The 27,813-nt window shown below is 40.5% G+C and overlaps 1 protein-coding gene across 14 annotated transcripts in view; it reads right to left on the reverse strand.

Annotated features, from left to right (window-relative positions):
- The window catches only part of LOC109031500 (SH3 and cysteine-rich domain-containing protein), a 319,664-nt gene that overhangs the window by 115,617 nt on the left and 176,234 nt on the right, over nucleotides 1-27,813 (reverse strand). For all 14 annotated transcript variants that reach the window (XM_072299796.1, XM_072299791.1, XM_072299789.1 and 11 more), the window contains exon 5: nucleotides 17,856-18,078. In XM_072299796.1, coding sequence (XP_072155897.1) covers nucleotides 17,856-18,078 — 223 coding nt within the window. The remainder of the gene's footprint in view (nucleotides 1-17,855; nucleotides 18,079-27,813) is intronic.

Raw genomic sequence — 27,813 nt, forward strand, 5'->3', positions numbered from 1 at the left:
CCTTCACAAAAATAAACATTTTACTTGTGTAACATATATTATACATTTTTGTGTGAGCGCATCTAACAATTCAAAGTGTTGTATCTTAAAATCCCTGGTAAAAATTGGCGATAGGAGCTGCGTTTCAAAATACCATAGAAGTTCTTATAGCCGACTAAAGAAAGCTATTGAAAATCATATAACTGGCTGTAGAATGCGGAGAAAATCATATAGCCGGGCTATACGAAGCTATAAAAAGTATACAGTCGGGCTATAGTTCCTATAGCCGGGCTTTACACTTTATCGCCATTGGCTGTAAAAGGCTGTAAGAAATTGTGTAGAAATTTGTGTGCTTTAGAAATGATTAAATTTGATACGGGACTACCTTTTTATTTACAAAACACACCTTATATTTTCCTTTAAAACATATTTTTTTTCATCAATTAAAATGAGAATAGTCCATACAGAGTGTGCAAACATTTCAAAATCATGTGTTGAAAAACGCTGAGCCCGCGAGATTAAATATTACAGTCTAGCACAAAGCGGAGCGGCGACGCACTGGCGCCTACAAACCTAACAGGGATACTTCACGCATTGCGCAATGCGCGTTTTGCGCTCTCTGCCCGCCCGCCGCGCCGCAGTGTGCCACGGCGTCTGAAGCAACTATTTCACACCAGAGGTATTGCACAGTATCATAAGAAATTCAAGGCGCTGCGCTCCTTTAAAAGTACGGAGCTTTCCTCGCAAAATAAATCAAGATACTACGGCACAAAAAGAGAGCGGTAGTCCAAAAACGAACTAAGTCCTAGTATCCGTATTTAGTAACGTTTAGCATAAACTTTATCGTCTGGCTGTTGCTTAATCGTCATCGGCTATAAAAGGCTATAAGAAATTGTACAGCCGGCTACAGAAGCTATTGGAAATATTACAGCCGGCTTTAGGTCTATAGTATTTTGGAACACACATTCTACTGCCAATTTTTACCAGGGATATCAAAATTAGATTTCTGCGTAAAAATTTTTGATCTAATCCTTTAGATTCTTCCCGGTTTTTTTTTTTTTTTCATGACGATTAAACTTTTGCATTCTAAAGTTAACAACTCTTATAATTTCTAACTGAAAACAAAACAGAAAACTCAAAATTTTCATCAGATTTTAATTTAATAAAATCATTGAAAAATTGACGAATTCTGCGTGTTCGTGGGAAAATAATCGAGCTATATTTTGGATAATATACCGAAAAGCAAACATTGTAAGAAGGTATGGCTCAGGAAAAAGAAAACTATGCTTTGTACTTCAGATAGAATTGAGAAGAGTTGATCTCTCAGCTGATATGACGAAAGCGTAGAAAACAAAATGACTACAAAACTAAGTGGCACTATTCCTGTTCGGTGGTTGTGCATGTTTTAAACTTAGAAAATGGAGGCTTACTAACTCTGCCTTGATAGCGAAGAGAGCAGTAAGTAGTAAGTGCATTTCTGTATGATTCATGGTTAGTACACTGAAAAAAAAATATCGGTGTATTTACTAAGAAAAGGGTAAAATTACCAAGAATTCAGGGTTGTATTTGATCCCAGTTTTTTCGTGGTAAAATTACCATTTATGGAATTGGTAATTTTACCGAGGAGTCTCGGTAAAATTATTGAACTTTTTCGGTAATTTTACTGGACCTTGGTGAAAACGCCAATATTTTTTATCGACTGTGGTAGAACTACCGAGATAAAATGGCAAAGTTATCGGGAATTGATTACCAATAAAAGTGGTATTTTTACCTGAAAAAACAGTAAAAATACCGATTTTTAGGTAAGCTTACCAGTCTGTCTTGGTAAAATTACCAATAATTGGTAAAAAAGTGAGATAGTGAAGGTACCAACGAACCTTGGAAAAAACGCCGAGAATTTTTTTTCAGTGCACATATGCTTTTATATGTCTAAAGGTTCATCCCAGCGTGCACTTACTGCTCTCTTCGCTATCACGGCAGAGCTGATGACTTGCTTTCTCCTTTTCTTGGAGGAGTTGCAGGCTATGTCACCCCTCTAGTAAGACGCTGCATTGAATGAATGAGATGTCTGCAGGTATTATGACGTCACGCTTAATGAGTCCATCAAAGAGAACGCTCTTTAATAATGAGATTCGGCAACATCCATATGTATTTCAGCTTAAATACAAAGATTCATCTTTCCTTATCTCACATAAGCAAAACTGTGCACCAACGAAGGTCATCATTAATTTTCCAGACTCCAAACGAGTTTTTGATCCTGGCTTCTCCTTTTAATAATCCAAATCATCAACCACCCGACCTTTTGGAAGAACTTAAGATGAAGGCGCCTGGTTCTAAAGGTATCTAGATCTTATCTTGTTCGATTTTCCGGCTTTGCTTCTCAGTATCTTTTTGATTAGGTTTTATAAACTCTTCATTTCAGTGCCTCATTTAGATAGGATGTTTTATGGTAAGCCATCGTTTTTTTATCGCTCCTCATCATGTTAGTAAGAACTTTAGGTACGGTACAACTGATATATACGCAAGGGTGTTAAAATGCACTCTTCTCACCAGCAGCTTCTCGTTCCTGGTTACACTCACTAGTGGCGTCGCGTGCTTTGCGATATATCGATTGATCTACCATTAAATCAATGGAAAAGGATCGATTATTAGGGTGTTCGCAGCGAACACCCTAATAATAGCTATATAAGGTACAGAAACTTTCACGCTTTTCGCACTCGCACGAAATAAGTTAATAAAGGGAAGAAACTGAAAACAGTCATTTTCGCATTATTTTCCATTTCTAGTTTAGGCTAGGAGAGCACTGCAAGGAAATCTAACTCATGAGTCAAAATTTCAAAGGATTGAATGTGTTGGTAAATTGTTTCTTCAGTCCTATTTTGTATACCGGATTTTTGCGTTTGATCGGGAACGGCGAAAAAGTTTTTAACAGTTTAAAACAGCTTTTCTCTATCGTTTAAGCAGAAAATCCCACTAGATGCGGTGGAATTGAAAAACGAAGCAAACGCCGATTCCCTTTTAGCGTCCAAATGAGCGAAAAAAAAACGGGGGAAAGAACAACTAGTGACGTTTCGATTATTGCAGACCGGAATAATACTGCGGGTAGAGGCGAAAGCTAATTAACTCGGGAGAAGTGGAGTGAACGGAGTCAAAAATTCCATTGACCCGGTTGAGCACTGTCCCGTTTACAATACCCGAACATCTCCGGTAAGTGCTGGGCCCGGAATATTTTAACAGACCCCGGTCGGGGAGCGGAAAAAAGTTGGCCGAACATTCGCGATAACTGCACGCTTGCGCCTGTTATTTTTAATTAAAACTACGTTGATGCCCTTTCATAACTCGCGGAATGAGGAACCGATAAAAAATTCACCGAAGGAGTCAAGTTGAAAATGCCATTATGGTTTCAGCCTTTCATCGGCGAGTCCGAACCCCTCACAATTCCGCGTTAAAGTTGCCGCTCCGCGCTTCGGCGAAATATTTTTCAAACGTTTTCCGGACGGGGGTTGTTCAAATACCCACGTGCAGTGTTCCCGCAACCCCTCGTTCCAAAGCTATGTACGTATTTAACAAATCAATATTTATAAAAAATAACAATCAATATCAATAAAATATATTTTCTATAGAACGGATGAATACTAACGTGTCGAAACAATATAAGTCCCGGATTCGAACCCCGGTGGTGGCGTCAAATTTTTACGGAACTGACGAGTGGATCTGCAGGAACAGATTCTACTCGACTTTAATCCCTGAAAATTTGAAAAGCTTGGAGCATGACTTCCCTATCGCCTTCACGTCCACGGACAGTAGATCTACTCGTGAAAAAACAAATGTTGAGCTATTAGCTATTACCCGATTTTACAAATACATGCAATAATTGTGAGTCAGGCCATGCAAATTTTTAATATATCAACATCCTCTTGCACATCATTTTTGTTTTAATAAAGTGGCCTGAGTGGCAATCATTGCATATATGTACATATATGATTGGCTGATAGCTCAACTTTCGTTTTCACATTTTGAGTAGCCGTAAAACGAAAAATCTTGAAATCTATTCTATAGATGGCTGCGAGTTCCCATCCCAACGGAACAAAATCCAATAAGTCAGCAAAAAAAAAAAAAAAAAATGTCAAAGCTGAGTATATTTTTTTGAAAAGGGCAAAATGTGTTTCGCTTTTGATTAGCTTTGATTTTCACGACTTGTCAATACTGCTTTCCCTTTATTTGACGCCATTCTAAATAATCAATCCCAGGTGGACGAAACCCAGGCTGTCAACTTGCAAGAAGCACCTTTTGAGTTAAATTGTATAAATTACAAAGCCAGACTGATCGGTCAGGCGTGTTTATCTTTCGACAACTTGAATGAAGTACGTTCCAAAGCCTGCACAACGCCCTAACAAAATAAATAAAAAGTAAACAAATACAAATGAACAAAGTTGGAATTCAACCTGTTAGGAATGAACACCGGAACGGCGAGAGATCGGCTCACTCATCGAGGTGAAAACTTCATATCGCATTCGGATACACACCCACGCTGATCTGCTACTACAAAACCGCACAACTACGATGATAATACATACGCAGGCACGCGGTTCTTCCATCACCGAGATCCGAATTCCAAACTTGACTAAGTATCTGCATCGTTTTGCAAAAACATTGAACTCGGGCGGAAATAGCGGCCGCCTCCACGTTCGGACACCGATTCCTCGATTTGCGAACGCGAGATGTTAAAATAGCGTAAATGAATCTCGAAATAAGTCTATTGATGCGTGCGTTTCGTTCTCGTTTGGAGATAACGTGGAAATGAAATTGCTACTTTTTTAGTGTCGCGCTTAGGAAAAACGCTGTTTAGGCATTCGAATGTTGTCAAGTTGTTCGTGATGAAAGGTTTGTTTCTGAAATAATTTATGGTCCCTCAGATTAATATCTACATAAATCGAAGAAAATAAAAGGGTTATGGAGGGGTCCTATTGGTGGAAACGAGTTGTTGCAATGGACAGGGCAGGAAGGTAATAGACTAACTAAAGGCAACCTACGAAAGACCCTTTAGTCAGTCTGTCATTTTGTCCCTTAGTCTATGGGAACCAACCATTTCAACCAATGCTATCGCTCCATAATCCCTATGTCTTCTTTGTCTATAGATTTCAACAATCAGCCCGCAGGTAGGTCGAATTGTGAAGTATGGTTATATTTTTACGCCCGACTCAAAGATTAACTTTTCTGCAACAAAACAAATTGTAGAATTTTTCCGATTCGGTTTGTTTCTGAACCGACGATTCATTCGGCAACTGCCAAATGTCCATAAGTCATTTCGCGTTAGCAAGCGACTAAAATTTTCGCCAAGGATGAATACCTGTATTTTTTGCGCAAATGAGTGAGAGTAATTATTTGTCTAGTGCGGAGACTTTTGAGCTTGGCGAGTTATTCTCGGTCAAGAGGAACGTGACTTCCATGCCGTCTGCTCCAGTCTAAATATTGTCTTAAAGCTTGCTGCCAATTACACGTCTCCGAAAGGCACACAGCCGCCCAGCCCCGAGACAGAGCTCCGCGAGTAATCCGCCTTGTTAATCCACAACCGCGTATCTCCAGCAGCGGCCCTGTGGCTTTGCGTGGTTCTTGCGGGAAACCCTGATGTTTCAGAGGGACTGTTTCTTTTGCGGGGTCGCTACTCGGAGGCCCCGCCCCCTCTCGCTCCTTCTCACACTTCGGTGTCTTGTTCTGTGCCAGATTTTCGTTGTGTCAAGACTTCGAAGGTTTTTTCCTTCCCTCTTCTTATTCTTCTGCTTCTTCTTCTTCTTCTTCTTCTTCTTCTTCTTCTTCTTTCATTATTATTCTTCTTTTTACACTTCTTCTTTATTCTTCTTCTTCTTCTTCATCGTCTTCTTCTTCTTCTTCTTCTTCTTCATCTTCATCTTCTTCTTCTTCATCGTCTTCTTCTTCTTCTTCTTCTTCTTCATCGTCTTCTTCCTCTTCTTCTTCTTCTTATTCTTCTTCTATGATACAGGCAAGCGGGCTTTGCAAACTCCACTATGAGTTACACCGAAAAAATCAGACTATTTTGCAATAAAATATGGATGGACTATGTATACGGATGCGTTATCTTCTTTTGTCACGTTGCAAATATTCACTGTTGTTCTCGTTATTTAGTCTGAAAGAAATAATTCGTTGCTCTTCTGGCGTAAGGACGTATCAAAATTTCCATGTTAGCCCTGTTTTACATATAAATCCACGTTTTCTTTTTTCCATGCACCTTTTAGATGCTAAAGCACCGCTTTAAAATAAAATTATTTTACTACTACTACTACTTCAATTCGAGCTTTTCAATGAACATGTTTGCTAAGCTGAAAGGTCCGATTCCATTTTTTTTTTAGGAAAAAGTTCATTAAGTTTTCCAATTGATCCAGCCGGTTCTGTGTTCTCTGTTACACACCACATTCGTTTTTTCCTTCTACGTATCCCATTGATCGGAATTGGAATAGACCAACCTTCGCACGAGGAAATAAAGAAAATCTCGTTTGGCATGACAACGCAGTATTGTATGTGGATTTGGGTGACTGCAGCGCACTCTATGGTAAACCCGCAGCTTATATCACTTTCACCTTAATTACTTATTAAGAGCCAGGCACTTTCCCAAATTCAGCGAGTTTGCCTTAGCTGTGACACTCGACCTGTTTCAACATCGAAGCACCGGGCTTTTGACGTTGCGAGATCTCTTGAAGATGCTCAGAAAAGGCCGAACCTAACTTTTTATGAAAATTGTAATTTTTATTTAAAGGCCGATCAATCCTCTTCATTCAGGCAAATTATCAGGACCTGCTAAACAGCTTAAATTTAGATAGTACATCTTGACGGTGAAACTACCGGACCACGTATTTCGGTTTGCGATGCTGTAGACTTCCTTTCATACTTTATTTTTTAAATAGAAAACTACTCATCGTCAATTCTTGAAAACTTCCTTGATTTTTCCTCACAGTATGAGCAAAACTCTGTGAAAACTTCGAAGAATAATATTGATTTGTTCTTTCTAACAAAAATAAAATGGGAGCAGAGATTTTTAAACACAGCAAACGAGATACGTGGTCTAGTAGTTTTACCGTCGATATAGTTCAATGTGCAATATCTTTTGGGTATGGTTCATTTTTGACCAAATCTTGGGGATAAAAATTAGCAACCTTGTTAAATTCAGTTACAAACTGCTAAGATTGAACCTGAAACGCATCGGTGACAGTTGAATGCGCTTATCACTCGCAGGTTGCAACCTCTGAGTGACAGAGAGAGAAAGAAGAGTGTATAAATTCAGCACGACACTCCTTTCATCCCTATATGCCCCAGGTTAGCTTGCGATTTTGGTAGAATTAACCAAAAATTTGGTTTATCAGCCAAGTTTTTTTGCTGCTCAAATGTGTGTCTCTCTGACAACTTAAAGCAACGAAGAAAGCAAGGGTGTCACTACCACGGTAGATGACGTCATAAACCAAATTTTTCAAAGCACGATACCTCGGTTAATACTGAACGCAGAAAGTAGCTGTTTAAACAGATCTAATTATTGTTAGCTAATCTTAAAGAATCAAGCATCAAATCACGATTTTGAGACCAGCGCAACCGTCCCATTCAAATTCAGAGGTTAGCTACCCTTTTGGGCCCTTGTATGTCTGTGTTCTCCCTACATTAGCTCTGCCTATGAATTTGAATAACCGACCCGCAGTGGATTTTTGCCAAGGACGTCTACCTTTCAATCACGCGCCACTTTCCAGTCGAGGAAAAGGGAAGAGTCGTTATTTACCGCGGCTCGGCCGACTCCGAAAATAGCGCGCGGATAAGGGAGCGGCGCGGGTGCGTCCCGTTATCGAGTTTGCGGAATCAAGTCCAAGAGGTGCTTCATTGGATCTGATAAAAGGTTAGGCAAACAAATCAATCCGGAGGGTGTCGGGACGGGCGGCAATATTGACGCTGTCGGCTCGTAGGAATAAACAGCGAAAAATTGTTAATCATTCTCCGGATCAATACCGGAGCCCGGCGGGCATCCGCGGGATATATTTACTCTGTCGAGGTAGACCCAAGGAAAAACAAGAGTGTTAACGCCGAGCACCGGGGTCCGCCTTAGATCAGACAGTGTTTACGCTCCTCCGTTTAAGCTCCCGCGCGCGGCAGCCGAGTTGCCACAAAGCGTCGCTCCTCTCACGGAGGGGCGTATCTCGAATTCCGCATGAGCCCTAGAATGCATGGGTTTATGTGTAAAACAAGGCTCACGTTGAAATCGAGATACACCCTCAATAGGGAGAGGGACAGCTCGAAAATTTGGAGGTTAGGTTTGATCTGGTAATGTAGCTCTTGGGGCCAAAATGACTGCCAACTTAAGAACTCGAATTTTCCAGCAGTACTCACTTTCATAATGGAGATGTTGCATGTGTGAGGAATTTGCGATTTGGTTGTTGATTCTTATGTAAAAGTTCGCGAGAAACACAATGGTGCCATTGGTTTTCTCCGAAATCAACTCCCAAGCTCAAAAAAAGCTCTCAAGTTGAGGCCAAAATGGAGGGGACATCCCACGCTATCCTGAGAGTTCCCCCTCTACATCAAGATAAACTCTCCATGCAAAGATAGGGAGCAAATACATTAGCAGGGTTGCCGTGTTTTCAGTTTTGGAGTCTATAAAGTGACAGCCCTGTCAATGTATTTGCTTCCTGTCTTTGCATGGAGAGTTGGTCTTGATGTAAAGGTGGACTCTCAGGATAGCGTGGGATATCCCCTCCATTTTGGCCTCACTTTGAGAGCTTTTTTGAGCTTGGAAGATGATTTCAGAGAAAACCAGTGGCACCGTCGTGTTTCTCGCGAACTTTAACATAAGAATCAACAGTCAAATCGCAAATTCCTCACGCATACAACATCCCCATTCCGCATGAGACCAATGCATGGGTTTACGTGTGAAACAGGGCTTACGTGAAAATTGAGATACGCCTTAGAAGGGCGACGAGAGAGCGATAAGAAAGAGCCGCTCGGTTGTGCCACAGCGCCTTCAATTTTGCAGACGCAACACGGACATCCATCGAGCACGAATAGTTGTAGCTCTGCGCCGTCGTCAACGCGCGTTCTTTATATGGCTCTTAATCCATGTCGTCTTGGATTCGTTTGCCTTACTTTGACCGTGTGAAATAGAAAGGAACCAAGTTTCATCAACTATTACATACTACTTTGCGTTTAAAAAAAGTATCGGCCATCTGAGGGTTAATAAACTGAGTTCTCAGTATTTTTAACGTTTTTCTCTGATTTTGGGAATCAAAGAAAAACGAAATTCAAGCAAGAGAAAATTCAACAATTGGCACTGTGATGAAGAGGTAATTTCCATGTAAACGGGCGCATTATAGTAGATTATGAGCTTCGTGACGTAAATCCTCCAATATTTGTTTAATTTAAACACGGAGAGTATCCACGTACTCGTGCCACACAGCAGTTTCCCATTTCGGCACGTTTTTTAGACATTTCCAAATTCGCTATTAACATTGCACCAGGAATACTTTGGAAACTTTTGAAGTTTATATGGCGTGTTTTTTTGTATGGAGCGCTGATGAGTTTAGGATGGGATGTACCACGGTGTGCAATAACATAATTAATGACAAAATGTATTTTTTCCTGAGAAAATTTTTATACGTAAACATCAGCATCAAATCACTTTTTAAGGCTGCGGCAACTGATCATTAAAATGGTAATCTTAAAAAAATGCACATATTCTTACAGCCCTCTTTGCAGAGAAACGATTATGCAGCTACAAAATGAACGGTAGTCGTTTTGCCTTCAGTTAATCAGGTAGGCAAAAGCGGCGCCACAAGAATCGTAATAGAGGTATCCGCAAATGACCTAACAATGAGGAAGACTATATCCTGCCTTCACTAAATTCAAAAGAAATATGTCCCAGGGGAGGAAGCAACAATTGCGTTTCTTTTTTCTCTCTTATTCTCTTCATTTCTAGTTATGATTGGTTACTGCGGTAGATATAATGGTGGAAACCCAATTATCTGACACTCAGTTGTCCGATAAAGTTTTCTGCTGACCGGACTTGCTATTCATTTTCTCTCTCTGATTATTTTTCATTTTTTTAGCCCGAATCAATGGACAAGCCTTGATCTACAGTTGAAATAATACAGTAATTATACATGAGCTAATCCCTCGTATGTGTCATATCAACGCAAAGCTGTAGGTAGATTGACAGTAGATGTTGTCTCGTTACCTTGATTGAGTGTTGCATTTGATTTGTTTTGACTAGGTTCGTTGAACATCCATCAACAATTTATCCTAATTTAGTCGGTATGAGAACCGCTGAGAACATTTACTACTGGAGGTTTTATCAGATTTTCTTAAGAGTTAGAAATTAGGAAAATCCATATCATGACCAGGACTATCTTATCATCCTGTTCCTTCTTCGGTCAAAAATAATAGGGAGAGATGGGCATCCATGTAAGTCTAAAACTTACCGACCAATCAGTTTAAAAGGATTGATATGGCTTTACTCTCCCAGTAGAGGTGCTGTAGTAGTAAGTCCTTTAATAAAAAAAATAGTTTCGGTTTTAAGTACTCCACATTATCTGACGTTCTCGGCGTGTAACACCACGTAGTGCACATTGAAAGGCGATAAGTGCGAGAGTAAAATCATTCATTGCTTAGAGATTCGCGAATCAAAGTACACTGCAGTCTACGATACTTAACTTGTTCTTTAGACTGTGCCACATGACATTGGAAGTATAAATTTACCACGAGAGGTCACTAGACATAGTTTGCGCTGCAATTTTCCGAATCACATTGAAAAAAAAAAAAAACTCCGGCCGTGGGAGCCGCAATTACGGGCTATATAGACATATCGTCCGTTCCGGGCTCAAAGGCCGAAAATTCCGGATGCTACATCCGTAGCTTCGGCCTCTGAACCCGGAGCAATCGAAGCTACGCCTCCAGCAGCCGAAAGTTTTGGCCTTTGAGCCCGGAACGGACGGTATGTCTATATAGCCCGTAATTGCGGCTCCCACGGCCGGAGTTTTTTTTTCAGTGCACGCACTTTTTTCTGACATGAGAGGGATAAACTGAACGTATTTATGTTAAAAGGAACCAGGAATGGGTGGGAAAGATGGGGTGTGCTAGTTGGTTAAGGGCCGTAAGAATGAATGGGAATCATAAAGCGCCATAGTGACGTCAGTAATGACAACCAACCACGAGCACAACGAGAGGATCGGTGATGAAACTCTTTAACTCATGAGCCCTGTCAATAACTCTCTTCTCACATTCCCACGGCTCATGGGTTAGCGTACAGTTGACGCTTAGTTCCTTTTGATTTAATGTCAAATCCCATGGGATGAATGGAATCACGCCCACTCTTACATTGTTTCTTACGGAGTTCAAACGAGCACACCCCAAAATACTTTAATTTTACTGATATCAGGATTTTTTGTAACATGAGCACACTATGAACTCACAGTAAACAAATTTAAAAATACAAAGACCCATATTTTGCACACGTCTCTGGTTCCTTTTAACATAAATACGTCCATGCATGGCTGAGGTATCAACGTCGCATACACTGGATCGAGTCAATTAGAGAGGTCGGACATACAATTTTTGACTAAAACTGCAAATTTTGGTGGTTATTTCGTCACATTTTAAATTTCAATGACTGCTTTAAGAAGAAAATTTTACGAGGAAACCAATGAAACCCTTTTAGAACCCTAAAGTTTTGTATAAACGGAATTATAAGCGTTTAAAATTTCCAAATCTTGTCCGACTTTTCCTATTGACTCGATCCACTGTGCATGGACACTCGAGCTTTGCCAACTATTCCTTGACCAAATGTGAATTTCACAAAAAACTAAATAACGTTTCCGTTGCAATTCCCAGAGAGTTAAATTTGCGATTCAATAAAGCTCCCTTAAATTTTCTGTAGAAATATTTATGAATTTTGGGACTTTTTTTGGGGGGGGGGGAGGGGGGAAGGGTAGTTGTGTCTATACCCCTCGAAAGTTAATAGACATTTGGCAACACACGAATGTTCGTGCGGCTTTTTTCTGAAGGACAGTAGTGTATAATAAGTCGAGACAAAATATCCTCCGCAAAGCTCATCGGGAGCTGGCAGTGGCGTGGCGTGAAGGATCGATTATCGATAGATCTATCGATTGAAGCTATTTGATGCTATGGTAAAGAATCGATTACCAAGGTGTTCGCTGCGAACGCCCTGATAATCGATTTTTTTTCATAGGTTTGAATGGCGAATCAATCGATATATCGCAAAGCACGCCACGCCACTGGAGCTGAGCCTCTGTTGGTGCGCTCAGGAGCAAATGCTGTGTGCCCGGAACGTTCGTTTTTACGACCTTCGATAATTACTATCACCGGGCACCGCCATCACTTCCGCCTTACGCCCACGCGGTGCATGTTCACTCCCTCGCTCTTTTGGCGCGTCATCATAACATGTAGCAGCAACATAGTTGGCCCGAGAAAAGTTGCCAAATTTTATTAGCTTCCAACGTGCATGTTGAACGATGTAACATCATAATCTATGTGACTTCCCTTCCGGACCGGATTCCACTAGGGAAATGCTTCATGTGTATCATAAAGTTGTGAAAAATATGGCGAATATTTTAAGGAGCCGGGTATGCAACGCGTACTTAAGAACACCAAAAAGCAAAATCCGTTTGCCTTTCATTTAATTTTGTAATTATTCAATTTCGAAAAATATTTTCAATGTATTACATATTTTTCTGAAATTTCATGGAATAATTCACAAGAAATTTTAATAAGTTTTTTTGCATAACAAATTGCAACCTTGTACTCTCGAGTCAATCAACCGGCAAAAGTTGCCGCGCATAAGTGACTCACAATAAATTAAGAATGTTAAAATGTTAACTAGGTCTACGTTTGCCGAAGATGGAAAAGAAACGTTCACTTAATGAAAATATAACGTCATTTCTCACACAAGGGGCTGCGATTTCGTTTCTAAGTTACAAATTGAACGCAAAAAAACAAAAAAAACCGATTTTCTAGTGAAGTATGACTCTCACTGAAAAAAAATTCCTTGAGATATTATTTTGGCTTACAGTGTCGTTTCTTGCCGACAAAATTCGGTTTTTTGGAGTTAAATCCGTGCGCATTTAACCTAAAGTAAGTTTTTTTGAGTTAAAGAAACGCTTTTTCGTATTCTTTCTTAAACTTAGACTTATCGACAGTGCAACACGCTTTTTAACTAGAAAAAACTGATGTTGAGTAGAATTCGCACGGATCTCGCTCGAAAAAAAACCAAATTTTGTCGACAAGAGACGACGCATTGAAAAAAAAGAATGGTAGAATTTATCGTTTTTTCACGCCGTATTTCACACAACGTGAAGGAATGGTAAATTCTACCAAATCTTCAAGTCAATTCTGCCGAAGGAATGGTTACCCGTACCAGTATATAGTAACGTTTACCTTTCTGGCAGAAGTGATTCTAAATTGACGCTGTGTGAAATACAGCGTAAAGGAATGGTGAATTCTACCAATTTTTCTTTTCAGTCCACTCAATTCAAAATAATATAGCTTGAGGATTTTGTTTTTAAGTGCTGCTAATCTTGTCGAAAATGTTGCCGATTATCTCTCGGAGTCAAGTAAAAAATCAGTGATTTTTTCAGCTATGAAAATTCCCAAAAGTTTCTCGGTGAAAGCGCTACTTGCGAGTAGATTATTTTCCACGTAAAAATAAGGAATTTGAGTTGAAAGCTTTTCTCAAAGCATCAAGTATCATGGAATTCTTAATCGATCACACGCCATTAAAGTAGAAGTTGGCTCAGACGATTCACTTCCCATCAGCACGGAGAGAGGCTTCACCTGTCTCCTCACATTTTGTCGCCGTGAGTTCTTGAAGCCGTTTGGGACCCGACTTTAAAATCACTTTGTGCGTAACTCCTCCAACTTCCTCGGGATATCCCAACTTGGGCCGAGCGACCAGTGGTCCTCAACCTGGGTCCCCGCGAAAGTAGTTCATTAATATTCCTCGAAGGGCGGAGAAGGCTACGTAATTTATATTATTTTTTCAATCTTGCTAAAATATTTGAGAAATTAATATTCATCGTTATTTTATTCAGACGAAATTAATCATGGCTATTATGATACGTTGAGTATTTGTGGAATTGCTTATCGTTGCTCTATTCATTCCTGTGTTTTTCCGACGGAAAACTGAACAAGGTAACACCTTTAACTTTCTGTGAAATATTCTTGTGCTGTAAAACATAAATGCAGACCAGTGGCGTGGCGTGCTTTGCGATGTATCAATTGATCTGCCATTAAAATATATGGAATAGGATCGATAAACAGGGTGTTCGCAGTGGACACGTTAATAATCGATTCGTTACTATATCTTCTAATGGGAAAATATCGAAAATCGATTATTCACGCCTCGCCACCGATGCACACAATTTTAAGCGAGAAATGTATTATTTTTCTTGAAGCAAAAGAATCGATAATATTGAGTTCCGCGTGAGGCCTAAAGAGCACATATTTATATATATATAAAACAGGACTCGCGTGGAAATTGAGATATATTGCCGTGCGAAGGAGGAACGCCACATGAATCTTCAGGCGTTGCCAAGTATCTTTTGATAAAATACAAATTTATTGAGAAAGTTATGAATATTTTTCTTCCGATTTTTCAGACAGTATTCCTTGCAGTTTAATCTAGAATATCCGTTACTTTCAAAGACACAAATACCGCGTTGAGCAGAGAGGAACCAAGCCACGTTATCTATTGCGAAATTTAACCGGGCAATTTCATTTATTGCAAGAAACTTTGTGCGGGATCCTTTGAAAATTTTAGGGATTTTCATCGTACTATGCAAACAATTAATTGAATTTCGTACAAATATCCGCACAACCGTTTTTCATGTAAAACATTAAATTTCTCAATTAAATTCGGCATTAGCTGATGTGGCTTGGTTTCTTTCCTGCTAAACGCGGTCCAAATATGCATAACTTCCTCCAAAAATAAACATTTTATCGGAGAAAATTTGGCAACCCTCGAATATTGATACGGCGTTTTTCCTTAGCGCGGCAGTATAGTGCTGTGCTAAGGAAGAACGCCGTATGAACCTTCAGACGTTGCCAAGCTTCCCTCGATAAAAACCCAATTTACCGGGAAAATTGGAAGTATTTTTTTCCAAAATTTTCAGACGATTTGGTACGCAATTTAATGTAAAATTTTTGCAAGTTCAAAGATAAAATATGCATGAATGTCGTCAAAAATGCGTGTTTTACCATGGTAAATTTGGCAACTCTCGAATGCTCATACGGCGTTTTTCCTTAGCACGGCAGTATATACGCTCATACGTCAGAGCAGCGACGATCAGGGGATTTGGTAACCACTGAGCTGTCCTGGAGGTATGCTCGGCGTGTTGCATAGGACCCTTATCCGGGTGCAAATTAAGGAGCATCTCCTGCACCGTGCATTTCCCGGGGTTACTCCGCGGAGGAGTCGAGCTACGGGCGGCGCATACAACAAAAGCATCAATCAATTAATTAAGCTAATAATCAATTTGCGCGGGCACATCACTGCTGCTTTACTCCACGGCTGTCTTCAGTCCCTGATCAGATGATGACTCTTCCTTCCTCTACAACATTACGCCGTGCCACCCCTCGCCCCACACTGAGTGAGCCTCTCTCCTCCTTCTGCCTTATGCACTTTTAGACCGTGTAGCTGTCAAGCGAGCGTGAATAACAAATGCATTAAGATCCTCGCACTGTTGCCGAACGCGTCTCAGCGAATCTGCGGTCCACAAGAAAAACGCCGTAAATCCAATCAGGACTTTACATTTTCCACACATACTGTTTTATTACGCAAAAACCTGATCAATGTGATGCTCTATTTTGTAGATCCGAATTCTCGATGGCATGCCACAGTTAATTTAGGTATAAGAAGGATAAACGGTCGTTAGTTTGGTTTGTGAACTTAACCGTCAAAAAGTCGCAGGAGATAAAAATAAAAAAATAACGAGTAAAAGATCACTATAAAGCATACCTTCGGAGCGTTTTTTGCTCATTTGGAGGGTCGTTAAGTTATTCAATGAATGGGCCACTAGACAAAGTATATGAGTTAAAGCACTACGTAACATAACTTCTCTTCAAAAATTTCATACACAACGAAAAGACTGGAAATCAACTCGTAAACAATATATATATATATATATATTTTAAAAATTTAACATGAATAAATAGCGAAAAAGCAAATGACGTCATTTGTATGATCTAACTTCCACTTGATCTGTGTAAAAAAATGCTCGTTAATATCTGGTTCAGGAGTCAGTTTCCGATCTTCCCCAGTGGCGTGCCGCACTTTGCGATATATCGATTGATCTGTCCTTTAAACCTATGGAAAATAATCAATTAACAGAGTGTTCGCAACGAATACCTTAATAATCGATTCTTTACCATAGCTCCAAATTGGGAAATATCGATAATCGATCATTTACGCCTCCCCACTGATCTTCCCGTTGTGCAATTCGTTTCTTACGTAAAATTTTGAAGAGAAAACATGTGAAGTTTTACTCTAGTTCAGACTTTGTCCAGTCACCTAGAATGAAACCTTGACAGGAAATGCGCCAGAATATTGGCTTGTGGGAACTCAATCAAAACTCAGTTGCGTTGTTTGAACCAATCAAAAATGGATTCCCTTTTCCCAGGAGGGAACGATATCCTCGCTCGAAGTTGATTCCCGAACTTTCCGTTGCGCCAATGACTTTTTCCGTAAAATTTCGAAGAGTAAACACGTAACAGGATGCTTTTAATTCGTACCCCATTAATCGATCCCTGGGACTTGCCCGAAGTTGGAAACTCGAGCGGCGACCCGGACCTAGGTAAATATTAACAGGAGAGTGAAGAGCAAACATGAAAAATCGAGAAGAGCGCACCATACCGTGCTAAGGAAGAACGCCGTATGAACATTTGAGAGTTGCCAAATTTCTCCGAATAAAAAATGTATTTTTGAAGAAAGTTCTGGCGTATTTTTCCTCGACATTCTCAGATATTCTAGATTGAATCGCGAACAAAATTGTCTGAGAAATTGGAGGAAAAATATTTAGAATTTTCCCAGTAAATTCGGTTTTTTATCAAACACTGAAAAAAAAATCTCGGTGTATGCACTAAGAAAAGGGTAAAATTACCAAGGATTCAGGGTTCTATTTGATCCCAGTTTTTTCTTGGTAAAATTACCATTTGAGAAACCGGTAATTTTACCGAGAAATTTCGGTAAAATTATTGACTTTCTCGGTAATTTTACTGGACCCCGGTAAAAACGCCAATAAGACTGTGATCGACTGTGGCAGAATTACCGAGATAAAATGGCAAAGTTACCGGGAATTGATTACCAATAAAAGTGGTATTCTTACCAGAAGAAAAAACAGAAAAAATACCGGTTTTTAGGTAAGCTCACCAGTCTGTCTTGGTAAAATTACCAATAATTGGTAAAAAAGTGAGATGGTAAAGGTACCAACGGACCTTGGTAAAAACGCCGAGAATTTTTTTTCAGTGAAGGATATATGGATTGCATTTTGCAAAAAGGAACCACTAGCATTGCAATGTTGCTAAGATTGTGCAACTTCTTTTGTCTTGGAGGAAATACCCGATTGTCCCTTAATAGTTTCTATTTTACTCGCTAAAAACTGTAAATTTAAGACAAAAATTACCATCTAAATTTCATAATTTTTCACAATTTCCGCAATTTTATTGCAAAGGATGAAGTTGCACAATATTAGCATCATTGCAATGCTAGTGGTTCCTTTTTGCAAAATGCAATCTATATGGCAACGCCTGAATGCTGATACGGTGTTGTTCCGTAGGACGGGAGCGTAGGAGGACGGTGACGAAGGGGGGAATGCGCGTACCTTGGCTAATTTATCTTCTGCTTTGTTGATCATAAGTTCTAAAGTTTCACGATGAGCGAAAACTTTTCTAGATTGTACTTTGCGGTGAAAGGAGCGCTCGAGAAGGGGGCGGGAGACCTGGCGCCCGAGAACGGAGGCCACGTCGCTATGAGCTTGCGAGTCCACCTCCACCTCTTGCAGGAGGCTCTCCCATGTGTGCACCAAGGAGCTCGGACATGCCGGCCTGCGAACAAACAACACGACAGGATTAATTTTTAATTCTGTACAATGGAGAATTTGCACGCAATTTTTTTATTGCTTCATCTGAAAGTGCCTAATGAGCTGAGTTCGCAATATTTTTCATAATTTTTTTCTGACATGGGAAATTGGAGAAAAATTGATTTAAAAGTGAGAAAATGTGCCGCCTTGTGACGTCATCTGGCGGCATTTCCCATTTAAACACATGTATTTTAGCAGAATCGGTTATTTTGTTATATCTCCTCTAATAGTTGCTCAATTTATGAATCAAGGGTATCTTCGTGTTCAGTTCACTCAGAGGATTCCACTTAAACAGGAAATTCATCAAATTTCAGACCCTTGCAAATTCTCCAATTTTAATTGACTTTGGTAGGTGATCTGGAAAACATTGAGTTGAAGGGTGGGAATTACGTGGCATGCTGTTAACATAGGCGGAACCAGGAACCTTGAACGGGGGAGGGGGGTAAGGGGGACGAGAAGGGGGCGAAAGGGGGTATAAGGGACTGTAAGGGAGGGCGTAAGGGGGGCCAAAGGGGGCGTAATGCTACGTAAGGGGGGCGTAAGGGGGGGAGTCCGGGGATCTTGCTAAGAAAATTTTTGAAATTTTAAAGCATCACATAAGCAGTATTTTTAATTCTATACAATTCATTTTAACTGACTTTGGTAGGTGATCTGAAAAACATTGAGTTGAAGAGTGGGGATTACGTGGCATGGTGTTAACATAGGCGGAACCAGAAACCTCGAACGGGGGAGAGGGGTAAGACGGCTAAGGGGGGCGTAAGGGACTGTAAGGGAGGGCGTGAGGGAGGTCAAAGGGGGCGTAAGGCTGCGTAAGGGGAGCATAAGGGGAGCTTAAGGGGAGCTTAAGGGGAGCGTAAGGGGAGCGTAAGGGGAGCGTAAGGAGGGGGGAGTCCGGGGATCTTATTGCTCAGAAAATTTTCGAAATTTTAAAGCATCATACATGCAGTATGAGTCCGTTTTTTCATGAATAAGTGCCAAATATAGACCTACCGTACCAAATGTTTTCCTTCTTCTCTCCTCCAGTTTTCGGTTTTTAAGCGTGCCAGTAGGGCTCGCTTTTTGAAATCACTCGGATGTACCACAGTACAGCACACAGATCAACCAATGCTATTCAACGGGTCGTCCAAATACTTTATTCCTCGCACCCGTTTCTTTGTCTTTGAACCATTACACTGTCAAGCCCTGATGGTCTTTTACCAAAAAATCTAATGAACTGCTAATTGGAAACCCTTGAGAACATTTTTCTGTCAAAACTGTATTATTCAATTTGACAGAAACCTCATAGGAGCTTTCTTACGCTCGGAGGACTCAACTCTAGAACCTTCTTCCCCGCCAAAACTCTATAGCCAATGAGCGTCTTGCACTGTAAGTGCAATCTGTGATGAGCCTCGTGACTCATTATACTATGTACTAACCATGGCCCCTGCCGAAATCCACTTAAACCACTACAGTTATCTCGCGATATAGCTTTGGGTGTCCGGTTTCGAGCAAGGCAATAAAAGACGGCGAGGCGATTAACCATTCACCGTGATGCCAGGATCCACCAAATTTTCTCAAAAATTGTTTTCCGTCTATTTAGCGAGTTTTTCTTTACTTTCCATTGAAGTACAAATAAAAAGAGACCTCATTTGTACAAATCGGCCGAATAGGAGAGAAGTTACAGTTCGAAATCCAAAGAGATTAACTGAACGCGATTTCGATGCACGGCAGTTCGCCCAAATTACGGTCGTGCGCAAATGCCGCATATCAGCTTAAAATCAAGATAATTGGACGGAATCTTTAAAGTTAATTTACATTCAACGTTCATGAATCAATATTTTCTCCCAAATTTAGCAAAAAGTACCAATTGATGCAAAAAGCAAAGACGTGAAAATAAGAGGTATTTGTCCAACATTTCAGTTATTCGGCACGCTTTTCCAACATACTCATGTTGGATTTTTTCTTCTTGTTTTTCTTTCTTTCCTCTTTCTTACTCCTTTTTTCCGGGCTTACTTTTTTTTCTTACTTCTTCCCCCCTTCCCATGGTTCCGCCTATGGGTTTCAACGATCATGGTGTCATCAAACAGTTTTACTAAGTTCTTGTTTATACCATGGTTATCCAAAAATAAAAAAAAATTCTGCCTCCTTTGAAAGATGAACACGGTGTCAACGAAACTTAAAACTTCCCTCGTTGTCATGTTTCAAGTTGTAAGTCATGATTTACTCGTGTTATTTACTCTTATCTAGCTTAGCCTAACCCTACCCAACTTTACCTAACATGACCTAACCCAACTTTTCCTCACCTTACTAACACCGTATAAAGTTACCAGGATGGGCAGCAAAGCAATGGCTGTGGCGAACACTATAAGTTTTTTAATCGATCTGAGACCAGTAGGTAGGTACTTGGATGTGCGGTTGACTCCCAGGATGGGAAAACGGATTAAAAAGCCTTCGGAGGAAGGGGCACCCTAGGGAGGAGGACTGTAGCGATTCTTAATGGACTCGTTTGGGATCAACAAATTTCGTGAGAAAACAAAGAGCAGAATTTTCAACGCTGTAGTCAAAATTATTCTAACATACGCGACACTGTGGCGGCCAGGTATCGCAGAGCGCAAGAAAGAGCTGTGAAAGCTGATCTTGGGTACGTGTTAATTTTTATTCGGAACACAGGCGCACACGTATACCCTTAATCTAGTTACCGGAGCGGTGCCCGCCAGCGCCAGCGCCTTCTGACCCCTCTCAAGTTCGAATGGAATCAAGACAAACAAACGCCAGGAAACGAGGAGGCCTTTTGAGCCCGTCCGTGCTGAGACCGAACATACATGCCCATCGTGGTATGAGCTCTGGAGTAAAGGCATTTTAATGGAGCTCAAGGCTCATCAAGTAATGGGCTGGTTAGATTTGATCATTCACCGATTCTTATATTATTGAGTTTGGATCAAGGTGGAGGAAATTTCAGGGCGTCCCTCCGGGAGTCGCAGGTCGCAGCGAGGTCGTATTGAAAGTTGCCTGGTCTCAGGGGTCAGTTGACGGTCACTTGTATGATTCAATTTCTTCTCTGAGAAAGAACTATGATTGAAATTGCAAAATCAGTAATTTTCGCATTTTGAACTCTTTAATTCATAGTATAGTAGCTATGTTAGCGGACAAACCCGATTTTAGGACAAACTAGAATTTCCTAGGACAAACTCGTTTGCCGGAAGAAATCTCGTTCGGCCTAGGCACCTAGGATAAAGTAGTTTGGCCTAGGCCGGAACTAGTTTGTCCTGAGCAATTTAGTATAAACTAGTTTGTCCTAGGCCAGAGTAGTTTGTCCTAGGTGCTTTAGGAAAAACCTCGAGTTATAATTTTATTTTTTTCAATATGGTTAGACGGGGTAAAGTAAGGAAATGATTGGAAGATTATTTTAAATTCTTCAATGTAAATTTATTGCTTTAATTTTTAGTTTACCCGTATTGTTGTGTACATTTTAATGAGTTACTTGAAATATTCTTGATATTTGATTTTTAAGTTTGATCATCAGCAGCTATTCTTCGTCAATAGTAGCAGCATGGTTTACACATGGTCAGAAAAAGATTTATCATTTCTTTAGTGATATTCGCATATTTGTTTGAGGTTTCTCGTAACATTCTGTCTCTGCCCCCGTGCCCTATTGCCACATGAGCCGCCATCAAAGTTTCAAACGTCTCTTCAACTGTCACAAAATACTTAGCTTCCTTTCTACATATGGGTTTTCTGACGCCTCCAACTTCAACAACATTGAATCTATTTAATCTACGTAATTGCGAGGTGTTCTTCGCTCCGATTTTTCTGCAAGTTCTACTTGCGAACATTAACGTGCTCCTTATCACTGCTCAGCGTGGACTGGTGTTTTGATTGAGACTCTTATCAATAGTTAATTCGATATATAAGTACCAATTTCTGTGATAGAATCGATAGCCGAACGTTTCTTCAAAATCCTAGGCCGAACTAGTTCCACCTGGGCCAAACTAGTTCGTCCGAACGGGTTCGGCCTAAGCCGGAACTAGTTTTGCCTACGTGTTTTAGGAAAAACTAGTTCGGCCCAGGCCCAAACTAGTTTCGCCTACGTGCTGTAGGATAAAGTAGTTTGGCCTAGGAAATTCTAGTAGGGCCCGCGGTAACTAGGCCAAACTAGTTCGTCCTAGGAAATTCTAGTTTGTCCTGAAATCGGGTTTGTCCGCTAACAGCTATACCAAGTACCATTGAGTAATAATTTCACCCCTATGGTGAACACGCCGCATCTTCATAGTTTATAAATGTTTATGCTTATGAAATAGCTCATTTTGAACTGGTGAAAATATTACCAGCTGGTAAAAATACCACTCCCTTAAAGGTTAGTAATTACTAATATTAATAAAGAGCTCTTATGACAGGTAAAATGATGATCAAATAATAATAAATTAACTACTTTCATTGATTACTTCAATCATAACTTTCCTCAGCGCAGTAATACAATACTACAAGAAAATTTAGGAGAAAGCGTAAATTGTTAGGCGGTCCAATTCCGTTTACAAATTGTTGAAATTTCAGAATCCTCCATTTCAAGTGCATTCAACTATACAAACACGTTTTTTTGTTTTCAACGTGGTATTAATCAAAGTTTCTAGGACCATCTTATAATTGGGGCCTAAGAGAGTGTAAGTTGGTAATTCGTTAAACGGGTCTATTGCACGCAAGAAACACAGCTAACTATGTAACTTTTAATCAGTACGATCGCAAAAAAATCTTGTTCAGCATAGCAGAAATGTTAAGAATATACTATGTCTACCCATTATTATATTTTACATACTCTCAAATGTATCGCGTAGGTACGCGATTTTATATCCGTAAAATCTGTATTCAGTTCGCTAGCAGTGGCGTGGCGTGCTTTGCTATATATCGGTTAATCTACTATTTTAACCTATACAAAAGGATCGATAAGCAGGGCGCTCGCAACGAACACCTTAATAATCGAGTCTTTGCCATGGCTTACAGTGGCATGGCGAGCTTTGCGATGTATCGATTGATACGCCACTCAAACCTATGAAAAAAAAACGATTATCAGGGTGTTCACAGCGGACACCTTAGTAATCGATTCTGTACCATAACTTCATATGGCGAGATATCGATAATCGATCATTCGCGCCTCGTCGCTGTTACTTGCACCTCCAGTGTGCAGCAGAATTTGTTCATCCGAACACTTTCCGGTTTTTCTTATTCGTGAAGCTCTGAGCCCTCTTTCATAGCGTCGGAGAGTTGCTCGAGAAAATAGTGTTGAAAAGGATCTCACAGAATCTTGCGACCTACAACAGCCGATATCGCTCTGAACGCAACAAAGGAGCCTCCGCGAAGAGATGACTCGTGTACATAGGAGGAAAATAAAATGCATGGATGAAAAATATCCGGGGGTCACCATCACTCTCGCCCGCAGGATGCAAAGATGCTGCGGGTGTATTCTTCCGTACTATAAGGAAGAACGGCGTAAGAACCTTCAGGCGTTGCCAAATTTTCTTTGATAAAACACGAATTTCCAGGTAAACTTATGAATAGTTTTCTTCCACACGGAGAAAAAAACCGCGTGCGTGGGACCCGAAGTTTAGGTCATATGGATCTCTGAAGTTTTCGGATCGAGCATCTGAACATTTTCAGGTCTAGCTGTCGAGGTTCGGATCACACAGCTGAAACTTCAGTTCTTACATCTGAAGTACTTCAGATATGAGAACCGAAGTTTTTCGGATGTGAAAACCGAAGTACTTCAGATGTACGAACTGAAGTTTCAGATGTGTGATCCAAACCTCAGCAGCTGGACCTAAAGTGTTCAGATGCTCAATCCGAAAACTTCAGAGATCCATATGACCTAAACTTCGGGTCCCACGCACGAAGTTTTTTTCTCCATGCAACTTTTCAGATAATTTTTTCTCGCAATTCCACCAAAAAGTCCTGAAAATTTCAAGAGAAAACAATCATAAATTTCCTCGAAAATAATCATTTTATCGAGAGAAATTTGGCAACTCTCGAATGTTCATACGACGTTCTTCCACAGCACGTGTGTGTTCGAGGCTTAGGATCAAGCCCGCTGCTGTGGACACTGAATGCGGTGAAAGTAAGCTTTAAGCGCCATACCTACTTTTGACCGCGAAACTTCTCGGACCACGGCGCAACTTCTAGCCGTGACGACGCTGACACACGACCGAACTTTATGCAAAGTTCGTCGCTCCTCTCACGTAAGCGCGTATCTCAACTTTCACGTGAGCCTTGCGCTCCTTGTAGCTCTAGGGTTTTCGTGGCTTCTGTGGAGAGAGGATACGTCTTTACGTCAGAGGAGAGACGAGTTGTCGGACTGGATTAAGGCGGACTTTTTTCTCGGCGCTCTTCCCTAAGTATTTCGAAACAGGCTCCGCCTAACGGAAACTGGATTAAAATGAGAGATAGGGACTTATTTGCATTACACATGGGAGGGGGTTGTAGAGGATCCTAAATTTAGGGGTTCGTGGCCTCCGAGAAAACAGTGCAAGCTTGCCAATTCAAAAGTGAGGGGACTGAAGACATTGTCCAAATTAATACGCGAGAGTTGGGACTATGGAGAACGGTTTCGAAGAAAATTCGAATTAAATATATTTCGCAATTAGACGTCATTCTAGATAAAATGCTTCATTATTATTGAAATTTGTCGTTGAAGCCAGGCAAAGTATTTTAAAGAATCCTCACTGGGTACATCCAAGCGATGTTAGCAAGGGAGGCAAGGGATAATGTTAGGGAATCAACACGTGTTTCTCGCCAAGAGATGACCCAGGGGCTGTATTCGCAGTCATTCCTTGATCAGCTTCCTTCCCGAGGGAGGATCGATTCATACGGTTTACATTTTGATGAAGGAAGATGCAGGGAGGCCCTCGACATAATTTCATAAACGGGATAATTTAGATCATGTTTGCCACAAGCAGTGATGTAGTTGTCGTTCTCACGGTATACTTTGCCCACTTCACATCACCTCTAATGAGAAATTCGGTCGATCTTCAAGAAAAACCAGACACGAGACGAAACAATAGCATTGACATGAGGAGGTGTTGTAATCACGTTGAGGCCTTAAATTTTTTATTCCTTCGATGAAAATGCGTGACCGACTTCGACTCGCTCACGATGGCAAACGCAAAGTCAGCGGTAATTTCGGGAGAAACGCGGCCCTCAAGAGGTCCTGAGTGGAGGCATTTTAACTTCATTTTTCCTCTCGTCAGCCCCATGAATTCCTCATAACACTCCGCCAGGCTGAGGAGAAACATCGTGTGAGCGTCCAAACGTTGTCAAATATCAACTAATAAAATGAGCATTTTCAAGAACACCTGCGTATATTTTCCTTTTGGATTTAGAGGAGCAAGTCTACGTATCGATGCTAAAACTCCTCGAGTATCGACGCTGAAAGTCGGCAATCACATAACTCGGTTTGCGACGTCGCAGACTTCCTGTCTTACTTTATTTTTTAAACGGAAAACTACTCAACGGCAATTCTTTAAAACTGCCGTGATTTTTCCTCTCAGTGCGAAGAAAACTCTGCAAAAACTTTAAGGAATGATGTGAATTTGTTCTCCTATAAAAAATAACATACAGGCGGAAATTTTCAGACACCGCAAACGAGTTATGTGATTGCCGACTTACACCGTCGATATATTCTTCGGTAATCGGTAGGGTTTAAGTTAAAAAATATTAAAATACTCAACTAACGAAAAATCTCAATTTTGAGCGAGAATTTCTTACTGGTATCGTTACTAGATTCATAAAAACACGCGAGTTTTCAAAAACCTCCGAAAGAAATTGCACACGGAAAAAAAATTGCTGAAGTACGAGTAACATCCCGGATGTTAAGAATTTGTGTGACAACTTTTGAATGTTGATCTGGACGCTACGATTGTAAAAATAATATCCTAACTACGTTGATTTAACAGCAGTAGCGTTCAGATCAACATACAAGAGTTGTCGCACAAATTCTAAACATTCAGGATGTTACTTCCGCAACTTTTTCTTTTTGGCCGTGCAGCGTTGTGGAAACTCAGGAAGAATTTAAATACACTCTCAGGAAAATTTTGTCAAGCAAGTTTGAGGCTCAGCGAAGAAAATGTTCGCAAATTTATTTTGGCTCATACGGTCTGTCGTGTGGATCAAGAAACAAGCAGGAAGCTCCAACGCATTCGCGTCGGAAAGCGGCTCTGGCGACGGTAGTTGTTACGCGTTTACGGTTTCCTTGGTAACCTTTGTTTGCTATCAGCTGATGTCGAGTAGTATGACTAGGAAGCTTCAACCACGGCATTCTTCGAAAAAAGCGCGAAAACTTATAGATTTGAATTTTCAAATTTTAAACGTAAAGTACATTTTTTCCAGTGCGAGATTGAAGCACAGACCCGTTTTGAATTATTGACAGTATCACCATGATTCCAAAAATACACTACACAACATAGCATTCGCTCACAGGAAAAAGATATCAATTAAAATAAAATCAGTCCCCCCTAAACAGCAGAAAATGGCGCCGATTCCCATCAACCAACACGCGGTCTCTCCAATGTAACATGGTCCGTTGATACTCCCCAGCTGGGACCGTCCGGAATAGCAGCTCCAGTGCAAGCACCAGAGCCGCTAAAATGGTTACATGGCCTATTTTTCTCTTGAGTTATAAGTGTTTCTGCTCTTTGGTAGTTGAACTGATTTAATCCTCGAATCGCTGCAACAACATAGTGCTCTACTTTAAAGGTGACGAAATGAAAACAAAACCCCCGATTGTGAGTGCTTAAATCACGAGTTTTCTCAAAAAACAAAGTTTTATCGGTAAGAATTAGGCAACATTTAGGAGCTCATACGACGTTCTTTTTGAAGACGGCAGCACTGACATCCGCCCGCACTTGAGCTGATTCGACGCCGCTCTCAACGTTCATTATTCAAAAGGTGAACGAGATAATTAGACAAATTGGATGTGTCGAGGCCAATAAAAGTCGAGCCCCATCTACAGAGCTATTAAGGAATTTCTTCGACAAAAATACGTGTCTCTAAAGTTTGGAAAAGGAAACGATGTTGTTGAGATTGGAACATCTCCCAATTAGTAAGGCGGTCACGGCCGAAACCCAATTTTTTATTCATGTGAAAAATAAGAATGAGAATACTGATGCCCTGAGGAAAAAATCCCACCTGATTGTGCTGCGTTTGGATTGTTAAATTCCTAGCGTCTGATACTCACTAATTGACGATTTAATAATGTTTCATTGATTACTTAACAACTCTGAAACGGCCTAACTTAGCTTATAAAAACGTCTAAAAGTTAAAATTATGTTGACAGCCTGTTTTAAGATTATGGATAATTAATCTTTTAATCTTTTTAATGCTTCATAATTGAAATTCGGGAGCGAATTGTTCACAGATTATGCATTAAGACTAGTTTTACTCGAAATCATCAATATCTCAATTTCTTCAAAAGGTCCACTTATGCGCCATGTCCTCTAAGTCCCGCATTCATATTCATATCTTTGAACCGACTTTTTCCATTTTCTGAAAAAATTCGGTTTTTAGGTTGGATTCTTCCTAAAATATAGGTATGACCGATGGCATCACAATGAATTTTTGGGGCTAAATGCGGCATTTTTCAGTCGGTCAACGCAATACATTCTAAAAATCAACGGCTCTGAAGGGAGGCCGAAAATACAAGATTTGTGAATCAGGTTGACGCTTGGTGGCATCCCTTTCC

The sequence above is a fragment of the Bemisia tabaci genome, chromosome 4, assembly GCF_918797505.1.
Source record: "Bemisia tabaci chromosome 4, PGI_BMITA_v3".
Classification (NCBI taxonomy): Eukaryota; Metazoa; Arthropoda; class Insecta; order Hemiptera; family Aleyrodidae; genus Bemisia; species Bemisia tabaci.